Source organism: Dipodomys merriami, unplaced genomic scaffold (genome assembly GCF_024711535.1).
Source record: "Dipodomys merriami isolate MVZ:Mamm:240054 unplaced genomic scaffold, mDipMer1.0.p SCAF_11, whole genome shotgun sequence".
NCBI lineage: Eukaryota > Metazoa > Chordata > Mammalia > Rodentia > Heteromyidae > Dipodomys > Dipodomys merriami.
Window position 1 is genome coordinate 14,650,380 of NW_027202382.1, and position 19,615 is coordinate 14,669,994.

At 38.9% G+C, this 19,615-nt stretch overlaps 1 protein-coding gene across 5 annotated transcripts in view; it reads left to right on the forward strand.

Moving 5' to 3' along the window:
- The window catches only part of Unc13b (unc-13 homolog B), a 174,449-nt gene that overhangs the window by 41,390 nt on the left and 113,444 nt on the right, over positions 1–19,615 (forward strand). For all 5 annotated transcript variants that reach the window (XM_070009369.1, XM_070009371.1, XM_070009367.1 and 2 more), the window contains exons 2-7: positions 3,131–3,160; positions 5,293–5,392; positions 11,462–11,579; positions 12,643–12,766; positions 13,287–13,360; positions 16,482–16,539. In XM_070009369.1, the coding sequence (XP_069865470.1) occupies positions 3,131–3,160; positions 5,293–5,392; positions 11,462–11,579; positions 12,643–12,766; positions 13,287–13,360; positions 16,482–16,539 (504 nt within the window). The remainder of the gene's footprint in view (positions 1–3,130; positions 3,161–5,292; positions 5,393–11,461; positions 11,580–12,642; positions 12,767–13,286; positions 13,361–16,481; positions 16,540–19,615) is intronic.

Genomic DNA, 19,615 nt, shown 5'->3' on the forward strand with positions numbered 1-19,615 from the left:
TATTATTATTATTATAGATTCTCTTTATGTAGCCCAAGCTGGCTTGGAACTCAAAATTTTCATGCCTCAACCTCCCAAGTCCTGGGATTACAGGAATCCCTCCATACCCAGCTCTATTATCCTAAAGTGTTCAGTTCAATGGATTTTAGTATTTTTACAATCTTGTGCAATCATTACCTCTCTTTATTTTAAAAACTTTTTTTGTGAGTCATGGGGCTTGAATAAACACTTTTTAAAAAATCATTATCCTTCAAACAATCTTTTCTTCTTACTCAATTCCTAGTAATTATTAACCTGCTTTCTATTTCTATGGATTTTTACAGTTTTGGAAGTATATATAAGGAATAATGTAATGAATGTATGGTCCTTTGTGACTGGCTTCTTTGTGTTAGCAAACACTTGTTCACTCATAGTATATATCTGTACTTTTTCATGGCTGAATTATATCCCATTTAATGTTTTTTTTTTTTATCATACTTTGTTTATCCTTTCTTCAGTTTATCAGTATTTTGGGGGGTTTTCACCTTTGAATCCTCTTGATTAATGCTGCCATGAAAATTTGTGTACATGTTTCTATGTTGGGTATATGTCTTCATTTCATGTCTTTTCTTTTTTTGTAGGTCCTGGGGCTTGAACTCTGGGACTGGGTACTGTCTCTGAACTTGTTTGCTCAAGGCTTCTGCTCTGCCACTTGAGCCACAGCTCCACTTTCCTTTTTTTTTCTGTGATTAATTGGAGATAAGATTCTCATGGGCTTTCCTGCTGGGCTGGCTTTGAACCTCCATCCTCAAATCTCAGCTTCCTGAGTAGGTAGGATTACAGATGTGAGCCATGAGTGCCTGGCTCTTCATTTCTTCTGAATGTATTTAGGAGTAGAATTCTTACAGGATCCAAATAACTCTTTAACCTTTTGAGGAACTTCAGACTGTTTTCCAAAGTGCCAATTCTATCAGCAGTGAGTAAAGGACCTACTTTCTTCACATCCAAGCCTGATACTGTCTTTCTTGCTTGTTCTTTGGTTGTACTGGGATATAACACAAGACTTGCATATAATAGGTAGGTAAGCTACCACTTCAGCCATGCTCCCAGCCATTTTTACTTTAATTATTTTTTGAATAAGGTCTTGAGTTTATGCCTGGACCAGCTTGGACTGTAATCTTATTTAAGCTTCCTATGTAGTTGTAGCACCAGGCCCATATTTACTGGTTAAGATAGTGCCTTGCAAACTTTTAGCCTGGGATTCACAGGTATGAGCCACTGTGCCTGGCTGGGTCTAAATTTTTTTCTTACTCTTTTTGCCAGTTTTATGAGTGAGAAATAGTACCTTATTTGTGATATGTATATGTATATGTAATACATGCATGTACATACATATACATATATGTATATATGTGTTTGTATATATAAAATATATGTGTTTATACATATGTATATACTTTTTTGCTCAAGGCCAGTGTTCTACCACTTAAGCCACCACTCACTTTGGCTTTTGGTGGTTAATTGGGAGATATGAGTCTCATGAACTTTCCTGCCTGGACTGGCTTCAAACTGTTATTCTCAGATGTCAGTCCCCTGAGTAGCTAGGATTATAGGCGTGAGCCACTGGTGCTTGGCTTGATTTATATTGCTCTGATAAAGTGGAACATCTTTCATGAACTTATTGGCCCATTTGTATATAGGTTTTTACCCATTATCTGATGTGGGGCTAAAAATACTTCCAGTTTTGGAATTTGTCAGATTTTACAGTATTTTTTATAGTATTTTACAGCATAGATTTTACTGGTTGAGCACTCAAAATCCAAAGTGCTCCAAAATTTAAATCTTTTTTGGTGTTCTGGTGCTCATAGCATTTTGGGTTAGGGAAGTTCACCATGTAAATTCTTTTTTCTCGGCAGGAAAGTTTATGAGACTCTTATCCAATAAACCACAGAAGTGGCAGTGTGGCTCAAGTGGTAGAGTGCTAGCTTTGAGCTGAAGAGCTGAGGGACAGCGCCCAGGCCCAGAGTTCAAGCCCCACGACTGACAAAATAAAAATTAAAAAAATTGTCTTTACTTAGAAGCATTCAGAATGTCAATGTAACTCTTTTTCAATTTCAGAGTAGTAGTTAACAGAACAAATTTGCAATGCATAATTTGCATTAGAGAGACCTTAAGATAAAAATACTACCCCCAAATATAACTAATTTATGTCATGCCCCAATGAGCATGCTTTGACCTTATATGCCAATTTACCACTCTTATATTGTAGCAGGAAATTCAGTGACTATTGAAAATACCACGAAGCCCCACTATTGGCATTTGTTTATTTGCTTGATTTAGGTTTTTGTTTTTGTTTTTTTGTGTCCTGGGGCTTGAAATCTGGGCCTGGGCACTGTCCCTCAGCTCTTTAGCTCAAGTCTAGCTCTCTACCAGTTGAGCCACAGCCCCACTTCTGGTTTTTCTGGCAGTTAATTGGAGATAAGAGCCTCATAGATTTTCCTGCCTAGGCTGGCTTTGAACCGTGATCCTCAGATCTCAGCCTCCTGAGTAGCTAGGATTATAGGCATGAGCCACCAGTGCCTGGCTTTAGGTTTTATACTCATGAAACTGCTGTCTAACTAAAGTCACAAAGACCTTTTTTAAAAGTTTTATAATGTTAGCTCATACAAGTTTTTGACCCATTTTGATTGTGCCATGAGGGTTTTGGTTTGCATTTATAAAATGGAATTATAGAAATTGCAGTATATATATAGTTTAAAATTTATATTTTTAGTTTCTTTAAGTATTTTATGAAGGGGTTACCATTCAACTTCTTATGAATTAGACTTAGGGCTGGGAATGTAGCTTATTAGTAAAGTGCTTGCCTAGCATGTATGAAGCCCTGGGTTTGATTCCTCAGTACCACATAAACAGAAAAGGTCAGAAGTAGGCTCTGTGGCTCAAGTGGTAGAGTTCTAGCCTTAAAAACAAAGAGGCTCAGGGACAAAGCCCAGGCCCTGAGTTCAAGTCCCAGGACTGGCAAAAAAGAAAAAAGAAAAAAGAAAAAAGAATTAGACTTAACTATCTAATCTTACCTTTAATATTGGAATATAGAAGGTACTCAAGCATTGTTGGTTAATTCTTAATGGTATCTTCTGTTTTTCTCTTGTAGTTAAAAGAGCCAAATTCCAGGGTTCACCAGGTAAGTCAAGCTGTCTATTATTATGTGCTTTTTCTATAGATTCTGTGACTTAAAGCCTGGTCCCAGTGCCTCACTCCTGTAATACTAGCTACTCAGTAGACTGAGGTCTTAGGATCACTATTTGAAGCTAGCCCAGGCAGGAAAGTCTGTGAGACTCTAACTACCCAAAAAGCCAGAAGTGGAGCTGTGGCTCAAGTGGCAGAGTACTAGCCCTGAGCAGAAAAGCTCAGGGACAACTCTCGGCCTCTTAGTTCAAGGACTGACACACACAAAATTAAATGAAATTATTAATTAAAATAAATGGTGTTGTACAAATTGAAGGAATTTGTATATTTATATTTATCAATGAAAGTTCATTTCCTCTTGATCAACCCAGTTCTCTTTCTCAAAAATAACTAAGCCGGGCGCCAGTGACTCACGCCTGTAATCCTAGCTACTCAGGAGGCTGAGATCTAAGGATCACGGTTCAAAGCCAGCCTGGGCAGGAAAGTGTGTGAGACTCTTATCTCCAATAAACCACTAGAACCGGAAGTGGTGCTGTGGCTCAAGCAGTAGAGTGCTCGCCTTGAGCTGAAGAGCACAGGGACAGCACCCAAGCCCAGAGTTCAAGCCCCATGACCGAGAAAAAAAAACCACCCACAATTATTTAGAGCTTTTAATATATATATTTTCAGATCTTTTTTGTAGGTATAATGAATCATACTGTGCCATATACTTTATTTATCATGAACATTTCTTCATATGTATTGCCCTCTCCTCCCCTTGTCTTTCCTTCTGTTCCCATCTTTTTTTTTTCTCACTATATAGACCAAGTAGGCATGGAACTCATAGGACATTCCAATATACCATGCCTGGCTTCTAGTTCTTTCTTTTAAAGTGCTGTGCGAATTTTTGTTGTAGATTTTCATCCAAGAACTCTGATGGATGAGTATTTAGGTTTTTCCCAATATTTTGGTATTATAAACAAATATTCTTGTACATTTACTATTGTCTACTTTATCTTCTTTTGTTGTTGTTGGGTTTTTTTGGCAATAGTGGTTTTTGAATTCATGGCTTCAACTTATGAGTAATAAAATCATTTGAGGCATACCTCCAGCCTTTATGTTCTTATGTTTTTCAGCTAGGATATTCTGCTTTTGCTCTGTCCGTCATGATCCTCCTACCTCCACTTCTGAAGGTGTCCTTGTGCATGCTAGAAAAAATGCTCTACTGCAAATATATATATATATGTATATATATTTATAATACATATAAATGCACATATATACAGATATGTTGGTCATAGGTTTTTGAACTTGGAACCTGAGCACTGTTCTTGAGCTCTTTTTTGCTTAAGGCTAGTGCTCTACCACTTTGAGCCACAGCACCACTTCTGGTTTTCTGGTGGTTAATTGGAATCTCATGGGCTTTCCTGCCCAGGCTGGCTTTGAACTGCAATCCTCAGATCTCAGCTTCCTAAGTAGCTAGGATTACAGGCAGGAGCCATTGGTGCCTGGAAAAATGTATATTTATATACATACATACATACATACATACATACATATATATGTAGTAGAGCATATGTATCTGTATTTTTTGGGGGGAGGGACATGGTCTTGCTGTCTAGCTGAGTCTGAACTCATAATCCTGCTTAGTTTCTGAATGTTGGAATTATAAGCATGTGCCATAATGTCTGATTACAAATATATAGAAAAGGGGCTGGGAAGGTGGCTCAGTGGTAGAGCGCTTGCCTTGCATGCCCGAGGCCCTGGGTTCGATTCCTCAGCACCACATAAGTAAAAAGAAAAAAGCCGGAAGTGGCGCTGTGGCTCAAGTGGTAGAGTGCTAGCCTTGAGCTGAAGAGCTGAGGGACAGTGCCCAGGCCCAGAGTACAGGCCCCATGACCGGACCCCTCCCCCCCAAAAAAACCCAAATATATAGAAAAACACAAAGTTAGATTATGTTATTGAAGAGAGTATATACTTTTATAATTTTTGCAACTCTACTGTACTTTGAATTACACAATATATAGCTTATTTTTTCTTGCAATTTAATACTTTAATTTGTATATTACTTGATTCTAAGGTCTGTGTGAGATTGAGTAACAATCTGAGCATTAATTATCACATTTTCATTTTGCATTTTTTTTAAAGATAAGTTTAACACATATGTGACCCTGAAAGTACAGAATGTGAAGAGTACAACTGTAGCAGTTCGTGGTGATCAACCTTCTTGGGAACAAGATTTCATGTTGTAAGTACTTTACACAGCAGGATATCCTGCATATTCCATAATCTTGCTCAGGTGATAGCATCAGAAGAAACAGTTAATGCTTCTGTGTATACTTGAACTTTAAAATTGTGTGAGCATGTTAAATACTCTTTTTTTTTCTTACCCAAAACTGCTGAGTTACAGGAAGAAATGAGATGTGATATAAGTAAAATATATTTGTAGTATCTTTTCTCTCATGGATTAATAATTTATTCTTGGAGGTAAGTGAAAAATGAGTGTGAGTATACTCCTAATTAGTGTGTGTGTGTGTGTGTGTGTGTGCGTGTGTGCCTGTGTATGTATGTGCGCACACGCGTGCATGCACATGCACACACATGTGCCACAGTACTGGGTATTCAACTCAGGGTCTTGTATACTCCCTCAACTTACTTATTCACAGCTGGTGCTCTACTAGATTTCTGCTAGTGTTTTTGAGATAAGAATCTCCTAGATTTTTTTTTTTTTGGCCTGGACTAACTTTGTTTCTCTGATCTCAGCCTCCTGAGGATTATAGGTGTGAGCCATCAGGGCCTAGTTTTCCTAACTAATTTATGTGGGCTGAAAATACTTCTTAGATTTTTCTCAGTGGTTAGAATTAGGATGTAATACAGTATACTTAGCAAGATATCAAACAAAACTCATAAGACTCTTCAGGAAATGTGACTATATCTGTGAGAGATTGTATGTCTATCTAAATCGTCTGCTTTATAGTGTTTTTTGCTTTTTTGAATAAAATGTCCTTTGTTCATTTGATTACTTAAAAATGCATAAACAGAGCAAACACAAGTGGTCACAACTATAATCCTAGCTATGCAGAGGGCTGAAATCTGTGGGTTGTGGTTTGAAGCCAGCCCAGATTTCAATTTATCTTTATTTTTTTTTGTCAGTCGTGGGGTCTGAAATCTGGGCCTGGGCACTGTCCCTCAGCTCTTCAGCTCAAGGCTAGCATTCTACCATTTGAGCCAAAGTGCCACTTCCAGCTTTTTCTGCTTTATGTGGTGCTGAGGAATCGAACCCAGGGCCTCATGCATGCAAGGCAAGAACTCTACCACTGAGCCACTTTCCCAGCCCCTTTGATTTATCTTTTTAGTGGTTTTCTCCAATTAACCACTAAAAAGCCAGAAGTGGAGCTGTTGCTTAAATGGTAGAGCTCCATCTTTGAGTGAAAAAGCTATGCTGGGTGCTAGTGGCTCACATCTGTAATCCTAGCAGTTTGGGAAGCTGAGATCTGAAGATGGCCATTCAAGTCAGCCCATGCAGGGAAGTCTTTGTCTTTAATTAACCACCAAAAAACCAGAAGTGGAACTGTGGCTCAAGTGGAAGAGCACTATCCTTGAGCAAAAAAGTTCAGGGACAGTACCTAGGCCCTGAATTCAATTTCAAGCTCCAGTTCTTTCTCTCTCCCTCTCTCTCTCTCTCTCTCTCTCTCTCTCTCTCTCTCTCTCTCTCTCTCTCTCACCCATACCTCCCCACACACAATGAGTAAAAAGTTGAATTTGTTGTGTATGATGTAGAAATTTATATATGTATGTATGTAGATAGATAGATAAATAGATTGATTGATTTGTGTTGGTCGTAGGGCTTGAACTCAGGGCCTGGACACTGTCCCTGAGCTTTTCTGCTCAAGATTAATGTTCTACTACTTGGAGCCACAGCTTCACTTTGATTTTCCAGTGCTTAATTGGACAAAAGAGTCTCATGAAAGAAATGCAAATCAAAACAACATTGAGATACCGCCTCACTCTAGTTAGAATGGCTATAATCAAGAACTCTAATAACAACAGATGCTGGAGGGGATGTGGACAGAAGGGAACCTTATTGCATTGTTGGTAGGAGTGTAAACTTGTTCAACCACTTAGGAAAGTAGTATGTAGGTTCCTCAAAAGACTCCACATAGAGCTCCCCTATGACCCAGCAATCCCACTTTTGGGCATTTACCCAAATGATCACAAACAAGACTAAAGCTACCAGCACAACTATGTTTATTGCAGTATTATTTACCATAGCTAAGATATGGAACCAACCCAGATGCCCTTCGGTAGATGAATGGATCAAGAAAATGTGGTATATATACACAATGAATTCTTTTTTTTTTTTGTTGGTCGTAGAGCTTGAACTCTGGGCCTGGGCGCTGTCCCTCAGCTCTTCAGCTCAAGGCGAGCGCTCTACCACTTGAGCTACAGCGCCACTTCCGGTTTTCTGGTGGTTTATTGGAGATAGGAGTCTCACAGTCTCTCCTGCCTGGGCTGGCTTTGAACCGAGATCCTCAGATCTCAGCCTCCTGAGTAGCAAGGATTATAGGCGTGAGCCACCAGCGCCCAGCCACAATGAATTCTATGCCTCCATCAGAAAGAATGACATTGCCCCATTTGTTAGGAAATGGAAAGACTTGGAAAAAATTATATTAAGTGAAGTAAGCCAGGCCCAAAGAAATATAGGTCCCAGGCTGGGAAGGTGGCTCAGTGGTAGAGCGCTTGCCTTGCATACTTGAGGCCCTGGGTTCGATTCCTCAGCACCACATAAGCAAAAAAGAAAAAAAGCCGGAAGTGGCGCTGTGACTCAAGTGGTAGAGCACTAGCCTTGAGCTGAAGAGCTGAGGGACAGTGCCCAGGCCCAGAGTTCAGGCCCCACGACCGGACCCCCCCTAAAAAAGAAATATAGGTCCCATGGTTTCCCTTATTTGCAATAACTAGTATATGTCTGAGACAAATAGAAACTGTCAGACAAGTTGATGTTAGGGAAATGAACCCCAAAATAAGGATTCAAATGTTTTTTTCTTTCTTGCCATTGTTTCCAACATATTTATAAGATGATTTTGTTGCTTTGAATGTACCTCCTCCAGGGTATAAGCCCCGCTTCCACTGTATTTGATGTTGATATAATTTGTGGAGGGGAAGGGAAAAAACAAACTGTTTAAATAGGGTTACAGGTGGACCCATTACAACAATGAGATGTACAAGACGACCTTATGTCGAAAAACGAACTTTACAACTTTGGCAGGGTGGGGGTTGCGGGGACTAGGGGGGTGGTAGGGGGAAGTGGGGTTGGGGGGTGGAGAGGGGAAGGGATGGTATGGGGAAACAAAGGAGGAGGCAACAATGATTGATAAGAAATGTACTCACTATCTTGCCCATGTAATTGTAATACCTCTGTATGGTATTTTCACAATAATTAAAAAAAAAAAAAAAAAAGAGTCTCATGAACTTACCTGCCTGGGCAGGCTTTGAACAGATCTTAGCCTCATGAGTAGCCAGGATTACAGCCATCAGTGCCTGACATAAAAATTAATACATTTTTAAATGGGGGAAAGTGAAGGAAGGGGTGACATTGCCCAAGAAGAACTATACTCATTATCTGACTTATGGAATTGAAACCTCTCTGAACAACTCCTTAATGATAACAATTAAAAATTAATTAATATATTTTTTATTTTAAGCTTTGGCTTTAAATTTATTTATTTATTTATTTTGCCAGTCCTGGGGCTTGGGGCTTGAACTCAGGGCCTGGGTACTGTCCCTGAGCTTCTTTTGTTCAAGGCTAGCACTCTACCACTTGAGCCACAGCACCACTTCTGGCTTTTTCTGTGTAGTGGTACTGAGGAACTGAACCTAGGGCTTCATGCATGCTAGGCAAGTACACAACCACTGAGTCACATTCCCAACCCCTTTAAGCTTATTATTTATTTATTTATTTATTTCAGACATCATTTTTTTATTTAGTGCAGCATGGCCTTGAACTCATTGTGTGTCCTAGGCTGCTCTTGCACTTGAGATACTCCTGTCTCACTATCGTCAATGCTGAGATTATACTCTCTGCCCCATGCCTGCTTAACCTCTGACTTTAAATCCTTGATCTGTTTTTTGTCGCTTTTTCCTAAATTTGAAGAAAAGCTTTTTTTCAGTTCTATTTAGGAAAAGGGAAAAGAGTATAGAATAATTGAAGGATTATGCTAAATATTGAGCTTTTCTAAATGCTAGTTTCCTTCCTATAAAAGTCTATCTTTATTAAAAGCCTTTTTTTTTGGGGGGGGGTGCACATTAAGGGAGTCAAAGGAGAACATGAAATTTGAAAATGAACTGAAATCTCTTTTCATATTTTTATAGCACAACTCCAGGGACATAGGCCTGATTATTAGTATTATTTTAATTATTATCATTAAATAGTATAAAATGTTACAGTGAATATTATTATTGTTGTTATTGTTATTATTATTTGCCAATCCTGGAGCTTGAACTCAGGGCCTGGGCACTTCTTTGAGCTTCTTTTGCTCAAGGCTAGCACTCTATCACTTGAGCCATAGCACCACTTCTGGCTTTTTCTCTTTATGTGGTACTGAGGACTTGAACCCAGGGCTTTATGTATGCTAGCAAGCAGTCTACCATGAAGCTACATTCCTAGCCCTGAATATTATTTTTATGGAGAAATCTTCTAGTTTTTTGGGTTTTCAACTACATTACTTCTTTCTTTTTCCTTTTCCTTCAGTTTTTTTTTGGGGGGGGCAGGATTCCCCCATGTAATTCAAGCTGGCCTTAACTTTATCATCTGCTCCTCCTGCCAGAGCCTCCAGAGTGCTGACATTATAGCTATCTATCATTATATCCAGCTATGCCTTGTTTCTTAAAGTACTACTTAAGAAGCTTTGTTGTAATATTTAAAAGGTACTGATGAGTAATGGGCAAGGTTATGAGACTACAACTAAGGACAGTAGAAGGGATAGAGAGGAAAGGGTAGCTAGATGTTGAAGTAGAACCAATGTTTGCTGTGATTGGGTCAGTTATATTGCTACTCTTCAGGTTAAAGATTAATATAAGACAAATTATGTACAAGTTGATATTTGAGGCCCTTACAGTATGGTTCGTTGAGAAATATAGAAGATATGTAGAAACTTGGGCCTGGTAATTAGGGAAGAAGTTTGGTTTAGAGAAATACATTGGTAAATCAGAGTCATAAGTATAGTTAGAATGATTAGAGAGAGGATATATACAATAGTTAGAATGATTAGAGAGAGGATATATACAACAATAAAAGGAATAGAGCTTAGAAAGCAGCAGCATTAAGGAGGGGACAAAGGAGACTAAGAATGAATGAGCAGAGACGTAGAAAGGGAGCTAAGAGTTATTGATATGATCCTCTCTCCCTCTCTTCTTCCAAACTTCCTTGTCCTTCTCCCTTTTTCAGGGCCTCATCCTTGTTATGTTGGTACTTTACTGCTGAGCTATGCCCTCAGTCCTACTTAGGTATTTGTGTGTGTGTTTGTGTATGTGTGTTTGTATGTCCTGGGACTTGAACTCAGGGCCTAGAAATGGTCCATAAACTTTTGTGTTCAAGACTATACAGAAGTGTAAAGAAAAATAATTACAGGCTTGTGCCTGTAATCCTTGCTACTCAGGAGGCTGAGATCTGAGGATCACAGTTCAAAGCCAGGATGGACAGAAAAGTCCATGTGACTATTGTCTACCTCCTGAGTAGCTGGGTTCAGATTACAGACATGAACTACTAGTGCCTGACCCTCCCCCCCCCACCTTTTTTTGAGATAGGGTCTCATTACATAGCTCAGGCTGGTCTTGTTTTTTGTTGTTTTTTTTTTTTGTGTGTCCGGTCATGGGGCCTGAACTCTGGGCCTGGGTGCTGTCCCTCAGCTCTTCAGCTCAAGGCTAGCGCTCTACCACTTGAGCCATAGCGCCACTTCCGGCTTTTTTCTTTTTGCTTATGTGGTGCTGAGGAATCGAACCCAGGGCCTCAGGCATGCAAGGCAAGCGCTCTACCACTGAGCTACCTTCCCAGCCCTCAGGCTGGTCTTGAACTAGTAATCCTCCTGCCTTGGCCTACCAAATGTTGGGATTACATGAGTGCACCTCTGATTACAAAGGTCTTTTCCTAATGATTCCTTACATAGCTTTCTAAAGAATGGTTATAGCTACTATTTAGGGACATTTTGCTTTTCCTTTATGAAAGTGTCATCATGATAATGATGTGTTCAAGGTAGCAAAATGGTATGCAGTTTCTTTTATGCTACCTGGCTTTCCTCAAAAATTTTCTTTTTTTCTTTAGTGAGATCAGTCGTCTAGACTTGGGTCTGAGTGTGGAGGTATGGAACAAAGGACTGATCTGGGATACAATGGTGGGGACTGTGTGGATTGCTCTGAAGACTATTCGTCAGTCAGATGAGGTCAGTGTGCTCTCTGATTGGAGGTATGGTTGTAGCCCTCACTTTTCTTCACCTTGGATTCTCTTCAACTGATACATGCATCAGATTTACTCTTTTTCTAATAGAGGGCATGTTATCCTAACCTTACCCAGAGGATCAGGGGATTGTGTTGAGTGTATTCTTTCCTATACTCTGTAGCTGATCTCAGAAGAGCCAGAGTACTACTTTAGTCTTCATATGTGCTTGGACATGTCTCTTCTATGAACTCTCCTAGGAGTAATCTCATTCAATATCCTTAGCTACTTGACTGGATCTGATTTTTTGCTTAGTTTCTCTGAATCACCAATCCCCATATAACTGTCTTCGGATCTCTTCTATATTTAACATAATATAAATTTAAGGAACTTCTAGGTTTAGCACTAGGCATTCATATTGTCTCCATGCATTATTTCCAAATGGAACTCTCACTCTACTTTCTCAGATTAAAGCATAACTCAGTATCATTTTCTTCATAGCTACTTTATACTTAGGCAGAAGCTGCTATATTCTTATTTGACGTTAACATGAAATAGGACTTTGATTTGCGGGGGATAAGTTGAAGATGTTTCTTCTACTTATTTTCTTTATTTCCCTTAATTCTGTATAGGTCTATACACTGTCCAGGCATATAACAGTTCATTTTCATTGCTGCCCTTGTTCAGTTCTATTCATCTAGCAATGTCAGTAACTCTTACTAATAAGAAGCAGTGATATGTATCATTAAGTGGCACAATCATTAAGAACCACACAGATCAAGATTTTTTTTAAACCTTTTTTTCTGATTAAATCTTGATCTTAGAGTCTGGTACTGTGGAAATTTTGTGCTCATTGGGCACAGAAAACTGAGCCCAAAGAAAGTGCCCTCCCTGCCTTATGGGAGAACAGAAGCCAAGTACAGTGGCAGGTGGTGACAGTGGTATGTTTGCCTTATCAGGATGTGAGTAGCCCTCAGAAGTTCCCAGAGGAGGAAATTCAAGAGAAAATCACCTGGCTCTTCAGGGAGCCAAAAAAGATTAATTTTTAATCTTAGATCTTTGTTCCCTAGGAAGGGCCTGGGGAGTGGTCTACCTTGGAAGCAGAGACATTAATGAAAAATGATGAGATATGTGGAACTAAAAACCCAACTCCTCATAAGATTTTGCTTGATACAAGATTTGAGTTGCCTTTTGGTAAGTCTATTTGATGATAATTTATAAACAATTTAACTTATTTTATCACGTTGCTTGAGATTGTTTGCTAGTTTTTGCACTAATGTAAACAGTGGGAATAGTAGTATATTGTGTTGTTATTGTTGTTGGTTTTGGTTGTGAAGCTTGAACTCTAGGCCTGTGTGCTGTTTCTGAGCTCTTTAGCTAAAGGCAAGCGCTCTACCACTTGAGCCACAGCACCACTTCCGGTTTTCTGGTGGTTAACTGGAGATAAGAGTTTCACACACTTTCTTGCCTAGGCTGGCTTTGAACTGGGATCCTCAGATCTCAGCCTCCTGAGTAACTAGGATTCCAGGTGTGAGCCACCTGTGCTTGGCATTTGTGTTGGTTTTTATAGAGACTCAAGATAATGTATATAGCATGAATCAAGTTATATAATACTGCCACCTTTCTAACTACATTCATTATTTGAGTAAATAAAGTATTATCTGCTGATGACTGAACTATACTGGTTGATACAATTTCTTCATTTTTACGGTAGATATACCAGAAGAGGAAGCCAGATATTGGACCTATAAATTGGAGCAAATCAATGCTTTTGGAGCTGATAATGAGGTAGGAACTACACTTATTTATTTATTTATTTTATTTATTTATTTATTGCCAGTCCTGGTGCTCGAACTCAGGGCCTGAGTGCTGTCCTGAGTCTCTTTGTGCCCAATGCTAGCGCTTTCCGAGTAATTTCTTAGAGATAAGAATCTCATGAACTTTCCTGTCCAGGTTGGCTTTGAATCACAATCATCAGATCTCAACCTCCTTAGTAGCAAGGATTACAGGTATGAGCCGCTGGTGTTTGGCTATCTTATTTTTAGTATGGAGAAATGAGGAATATCTCATATCCTTTATAGCTTGTACAGGGAGGATCCCAGGAACTATATGTTGTCCTGAGGAATTAAATTAAAAAAAATTGTTTGTGAACTGGGATCCAGTGATTTACAACTATAATCCTAGCTACTTAGGAGGCAGAAAATGGGAGAGTTGCAGTTTGTGGCCAGCCTGGCAGAAAAATTTATGGGACTGCCTTCTTAATGATAGCTGAGTACAGTGAGGTGAACCTGTCATCCCAAGCTATATTAGAGGATTGTGGTGCCTGGCCAGTCTAGCAGAAAAGTCTATAGCAAAGTGTCCATAGAAGGGGAGATGAATACAATGACATATGCCTGTGATTGCAGCAATAATGGGAAGTCCATAGGAGGTGGATCCTGGCTCAGGTGTGTACTGAGTGAGAAGTGACACCCTGTCTCAATAATAAAAAATGAAAGACAGGCTGGGAAGGTGGCTCAGTGGTAGAGTGCTTGCCTTGCATACAAGAGGCCCTGGGTTCAATTTCTCAGCAACACGTAAGCAGAAAAATCTGGAAGTGGCCTTGTGGCTCTAGCCACAAGAGCACTAAGCCTTGAGCTGAAGAGCTCAGGGACAGCGCCCAGACCCTGAGTTCAGGCCCCATGACCGACAAAAAAAAAAAAAAAAAAAAAGACGGGTGGAGTCCTGGCTTACTTATATAGTACTAGCCTAACAAGCTCAAGGCCCTAAGTTCAAACCACCAATACTGCCAAAAAAATAATGTGTTTGGTTCAGATTACAGACATGAACTAGTAGTGCCTGTAATTCTAGCTACTCAGGAGGCTTAGATCTGAGTTAAAAGCCAGCCCCAGGCTAGAAAGTCGGAGAGATTAATTTCCAATAACCACCAGAAAACCGGAAGTGGTGCTGTGTCTCAAAATGGTAGAGCACTGCCCTTGAGCAAAAAAGCTCAGGGACAGCACCCAGGCATTGAGTCCAGGACTGACCCCCCCAAAAAAAATTGGTGAGGAAATCAATAAATAAATAAGGCTAAAACTTTATAGTTTATTAACATTTCTATAGTTTTTATATTATGTCATTTTTTTGTTGTTCCAGGATCTCATTTAGTTTACTCTATTACATATAGTTGCCATGTTTCCTTAGGTTCTTCTTGCTTATGACATTTTTATCATACTTTCCTTGTTTTTGATGACTACCTAGGAAATCCAGCATAGTTGACGCTCTGTATGTAAGGGCTCCACATCCTCTGATTCTGCCCACCTTGTATTGAAAATATTTATAAAAAAAGGTTGCACCTGTAAAGAGCATGTAGTTCTGTGTTTTTGTGTGTGTGTGTGTTCTTTTGGTACTAAGGATTGAATCCTCACATAAGCCAAACCTGTGGTCTTCAAGTGAACTATACACACTTAACCATAAAAAGATACTTTTTCGTCATCATCATTTCATAAACAATGCAGTTTAATAACTATTTACATAGATTTTACATTACATTATAGATTGTAAGTAATCTGGACATGTTTAAATAAAAAGCTGTGCATAAATTACATGTAGATACTTTGCTGTTTTATAGAAGGAGGTTGACCACATATTGATTTCTCCCTTCCTTCCTTCCTTCCTTCCTTCTTTCCTTCCTTCCTTCCTTCCTTCCTTCCTTCCTTCCTTCCTTCCTTCCTTCCTTCCTTCCTTCCTTCCTCTGTCTTTCTTTCTTTTTTTTTTCAGTACTAGTGTTTGAACTCAGAGCCTCATCCTTACTAACCAGGTGCTCTCCTTTAGCACTTGAGCAAAACTTCCATTTTTTTTTAATTTAGTTATGTTTTCAGTAGGGTCTCACTTTTGGCCTGGATCATGATCTTCCTATTTGTTTTCCATGTAGCTCTGATGATAGACACACTACCATACCCAACTTTTTATTATTTGAGATGAGGTCTTGTGGACTTTTTTTCACCACATCTGGCCTTGACCTATGATTCTTCTGATTTCAGCATCCTGAATAGGTATGTTTCTATCAGTGGATTTTGATTTTGAGGATGTCTTACAACCTATGAATATGAAAGGATATCAAATACACAATATTTTAAAAAAGATTTATATTAGCACACTTTAGTTGTACAAAGGAGGCTTTATTATGACATTTCCATACATACATACAGTGTATCCCTATCAACCCCTCTCTCTCCCTTATCCTGCCCTTCTTAAAGCAGTTTCAAAGTGATTTTATTGTTCTATTTTCATACCTGCACATGAAATACTTTGACCATATTCACACTCATTTGTCCTCTCAGTTGACCATCCCTCCACCTGAGCTTGCTTTATTCTCTTATTTGGAATGTGCAATTTTTAACAGAAAGTGGACAATGAATATTAAAGAGAATGGTCCATGTGTAAAGCATGATGTTTCTCATTAGTTTTGGTAGATGTCCTTTATTAGATTAAAGAAATTCTGTTTTCTTTCTGATTTTCTAAGCATTTTTGTCATGATGTGCACTGGAAATTTTATAAATTTTCTGTATCTATTGGACTACATAGTGTGTTTAATGTGATAAGGCACATAAATTTCCCTGATGGGAAATTGGCTGAAGAAAAACTCAGAGACCTGTGAAATACTCACAAGCCTTTTACAGCTATCTGGAAGGGTTGGGCTGGTGCACTTGATCAAAATAGCCACATTTCCATATGATTTAGCCTGTCTCATTGGGCCAACACAGTAACAGAGTCTGTCCTATATATCAGGGTCACATAGGAAAAAAGCAATGGGATGTTGTGTTTCTATTCTTGATATTACACTTAAAAAAGGAGGGGGGAGGTGTGATTTTTGCCTCTTCTCCTTTTACTTGGGCCTCTTATATATGTTTTCCCCCTTTTCTGCTTCTAGTATTCTATTCAAGAAGAAAGCCAGAGGAAGCCCTTGCCCACTGCTGCCGCCCAGTGTTGTAAGTAAGAAACTTCTCTCTGAACCTGCTTTAATTACAGCTTTTTGTCTCTTCTCCAAATGTGACTTATTTTGAGTCAGGAAGGGTGGAGATTTGGAAACTATTCCAGGAATTCTGCTGTCAAGATACAGATGCCCAGTGAGTGATTAGGTTTCAAGAAGTCCTTTGGGTTTGATGTTGTAGGCAGAACAGGATATAGTCTTCATCTTTATTCTCTATTTGCTACTCCTCTATTACTGTTTACTTGTTTTTCTTTAGATTAAATTGCACTTCTGTTTCTACGTGTGCTTTTCTTATTTGGGTACCATCTTTTCCTTTTTAAAATTGTTCACCTGAATAAATATTTAATTTACATAAACTTGGTATTTGAAATGATTAAACTTGAAAGTGTTAATTTGAAAGTATTAAAGGGAATATAGTAAAATATTTCCCATCCATTCTTATTCTTCAACCAGTGTGGTCTTCCCTCTCAGAAGTCGTTTTTACCCTTGCCCAAATGTACATTATATATATCTATATCTATATCTATATCTATATCTATATCTATCTATCTATCTATCTATCTATCTATCTATCTATCTATCTATATACATATATATATATATATATCATGTACTATAAAAATGTACACAGACAACTTATATTTTAAGATTTCAATGCTTCTTGATTAGTGGCCCTCTTGGAATTTATTGGAGCCACAGGAAAAGGTTGTTTATTTTCTGAGTTTCTTGTCACTATAGAGACCTGTTTCCAGAAATCCTGGCCATGAATACAATGGGCATTTCCTGTGTTTCCAATCACCCTGCTAAAATGACTTTAACACATTTTGTTATGGGTTTAAGAATTCTGGCACTTTATTTTTGTAGCATTTCCTCACTAATTTCAAATTCTTTTTTTTTTTTTTTTTTTTTTGTTTGTTTGTTGGTTGTGGGGTCTGAACTCTGGGCCTGAGTGCTGTCCCTGAGCTCTTCAGGTCAAAGCAAGTGCTCTACCACTGGAGCCACAGCGCCAGCCACTTCTGGCTTTTTCTGCTTATGTGGTGCTGAGGAATTGAACCCAAGGCCTCAAGCAAGCAAGGCAAGCACTCTGCCACTGAGCCACCTTCCTAGTCCCCAATTCCAAATACTTTTATTGTTATTATTATCTTTAAGAAGTTTTGAAAAGGAGTTACCATTCAATAAATCAGTTCATGAATATAATGCATTTTGATTGATGTAATTTCTTTCAAAATTTTGGGTTCTTGGTGGTTACTCTGCCTGGTGTTGGGAAGCAGTGGTTGTTGTTTTCTTCTTTAAACAGTCTAAATCAGTCCCTTTTTATTCTTTTTCTTAAAAAAAAACAACCTATTTTTTGTTGTTATAACAGTGATGTACAGAGAGGGGTTACAGTTATGTTAGTCAGGTAATGAGTATATTTCTTTTTCTGGACAATGTCACCCCTTCCTTCCCTCTCTCCTAGTTTCTTCCTCCCATCCCCACCGACAAGTTGTATAGTTCATTTTCAACATAGTGTGTCTAGTAAGTACCACTGCTGCCTTAAAAAAAAAAACAACACCTTGGGTGCCAGTGGCCCACACCTGTAATCCTAGCTACTCATGATCATGGTTTGAAGCCAGCCTGAACAGGAAAGTCCATGGGACTCATCTTCAATTAACCACAAAAATCCGAAAGTGCAGCTGTGGCTTAAGTGGTAGAGTGCTAAGGGACAAGCCAAGGGAAAAGCCCAGGCCTTGAGTTCAAGCCCCAGTATCAGTACACATATATAAAAACTTATCATATACTTATTATAAAAATCATCAGGTGATTTAGAATGTGTAATATGGAAAGTGAAAGTTATTTGTAATTCTGCCTTTCAAGTTAATTCCGAGATTTCTACTGCTACATAGTCTCTCAACATATTTTTTTTTTTTTTTTGGTGCCAGTACTAGGGCTTGAACTCAGGGTCTAGGCACTGTCCCTGAGCTCTTTTGCTCAAAAATAGAGCTCCACCACTTGAGCCACAGCTCCACTTCTAGCTTTTTGTGGTTAATTGGAGATAACAGACTTTTCCTGCCCAACCTGGTTTCAAACCATGTTCTCAGAGCTCAGCTTCTGAATAGCTAGGATTACAGGCATGAGTTACCAGCACCTGGCTTTCTCTCAACATCCTAATCCATTTTCCCTCCCTTCTATCCCCTTGCCTGCCTTCATGCCTTCCCTTTCTTTCCTTTTATCTTTCCTTTCCCACCCCAGATCTTCCAAGTCTATTTGCTCAATGTACAACAGCTGCATAATGACTCACATTCATAATATTCTATTATTAAGGAAAATCTGTGTGTCTGTGTGTACAAGTGTGTGTGGTATTGAGTGTATAACCCAGAACTTTGAGAATATTAGTCAGGTGCTCTATTACAAATCAAGGTTTAAGCCAGATCAGGCAGAAAAGTTAGTGAGACTTCATCTCCAGAATAACCAGCAAAAAGCCAGGCCAGGCTTGTGGCATTGCTCAAGTGGTAGAGAACCCACTGGATAAGCTGAGCAAGCTGAAGGCCCTTGTTCTTGATGATTGGATCCACTTTGGTGTCCAGGAAGTTTCTTCTTTTCAGGTTGGAAACTTCTGTCCTTCTGCTTATTAGCTTTATTTGGCACTCCTTTGTTACCATGATATTAATGAAAATAAAATTAGAAAAGTGCTGAAAGCATTTTCAAATGGCATAAAGTTTATTTAGGAAGGCTTTCTAGAAGTGATGAGTTTGAAGATAAATTTTGAAGAAGCTAATTAGAATGTATTGATTAAAAGGAGAGACTGTTCATAGTAAGGATAAAAAATAGCATGAAGAAAGGATTCCTAAGATAACCACCTTAACTCCTATCCCCTATCCTTGCAGTCCTGGCCAAACAATCTCTTACTGGTTGGAATATTCTTTGCCTACCACCTCATCTCATTACAAAGTAAAGGATCAGCCACTCATAGTCTAGGACTAGATCTCTTAGAAGCAGACAGATATACAAGTTATAGCCTCCTTACAGTACATAGATAGTATTTAGTGGTAGGGCAGTGCAGTGGGTCCAGGATTTCTGCTAGTAAGAATATGTGA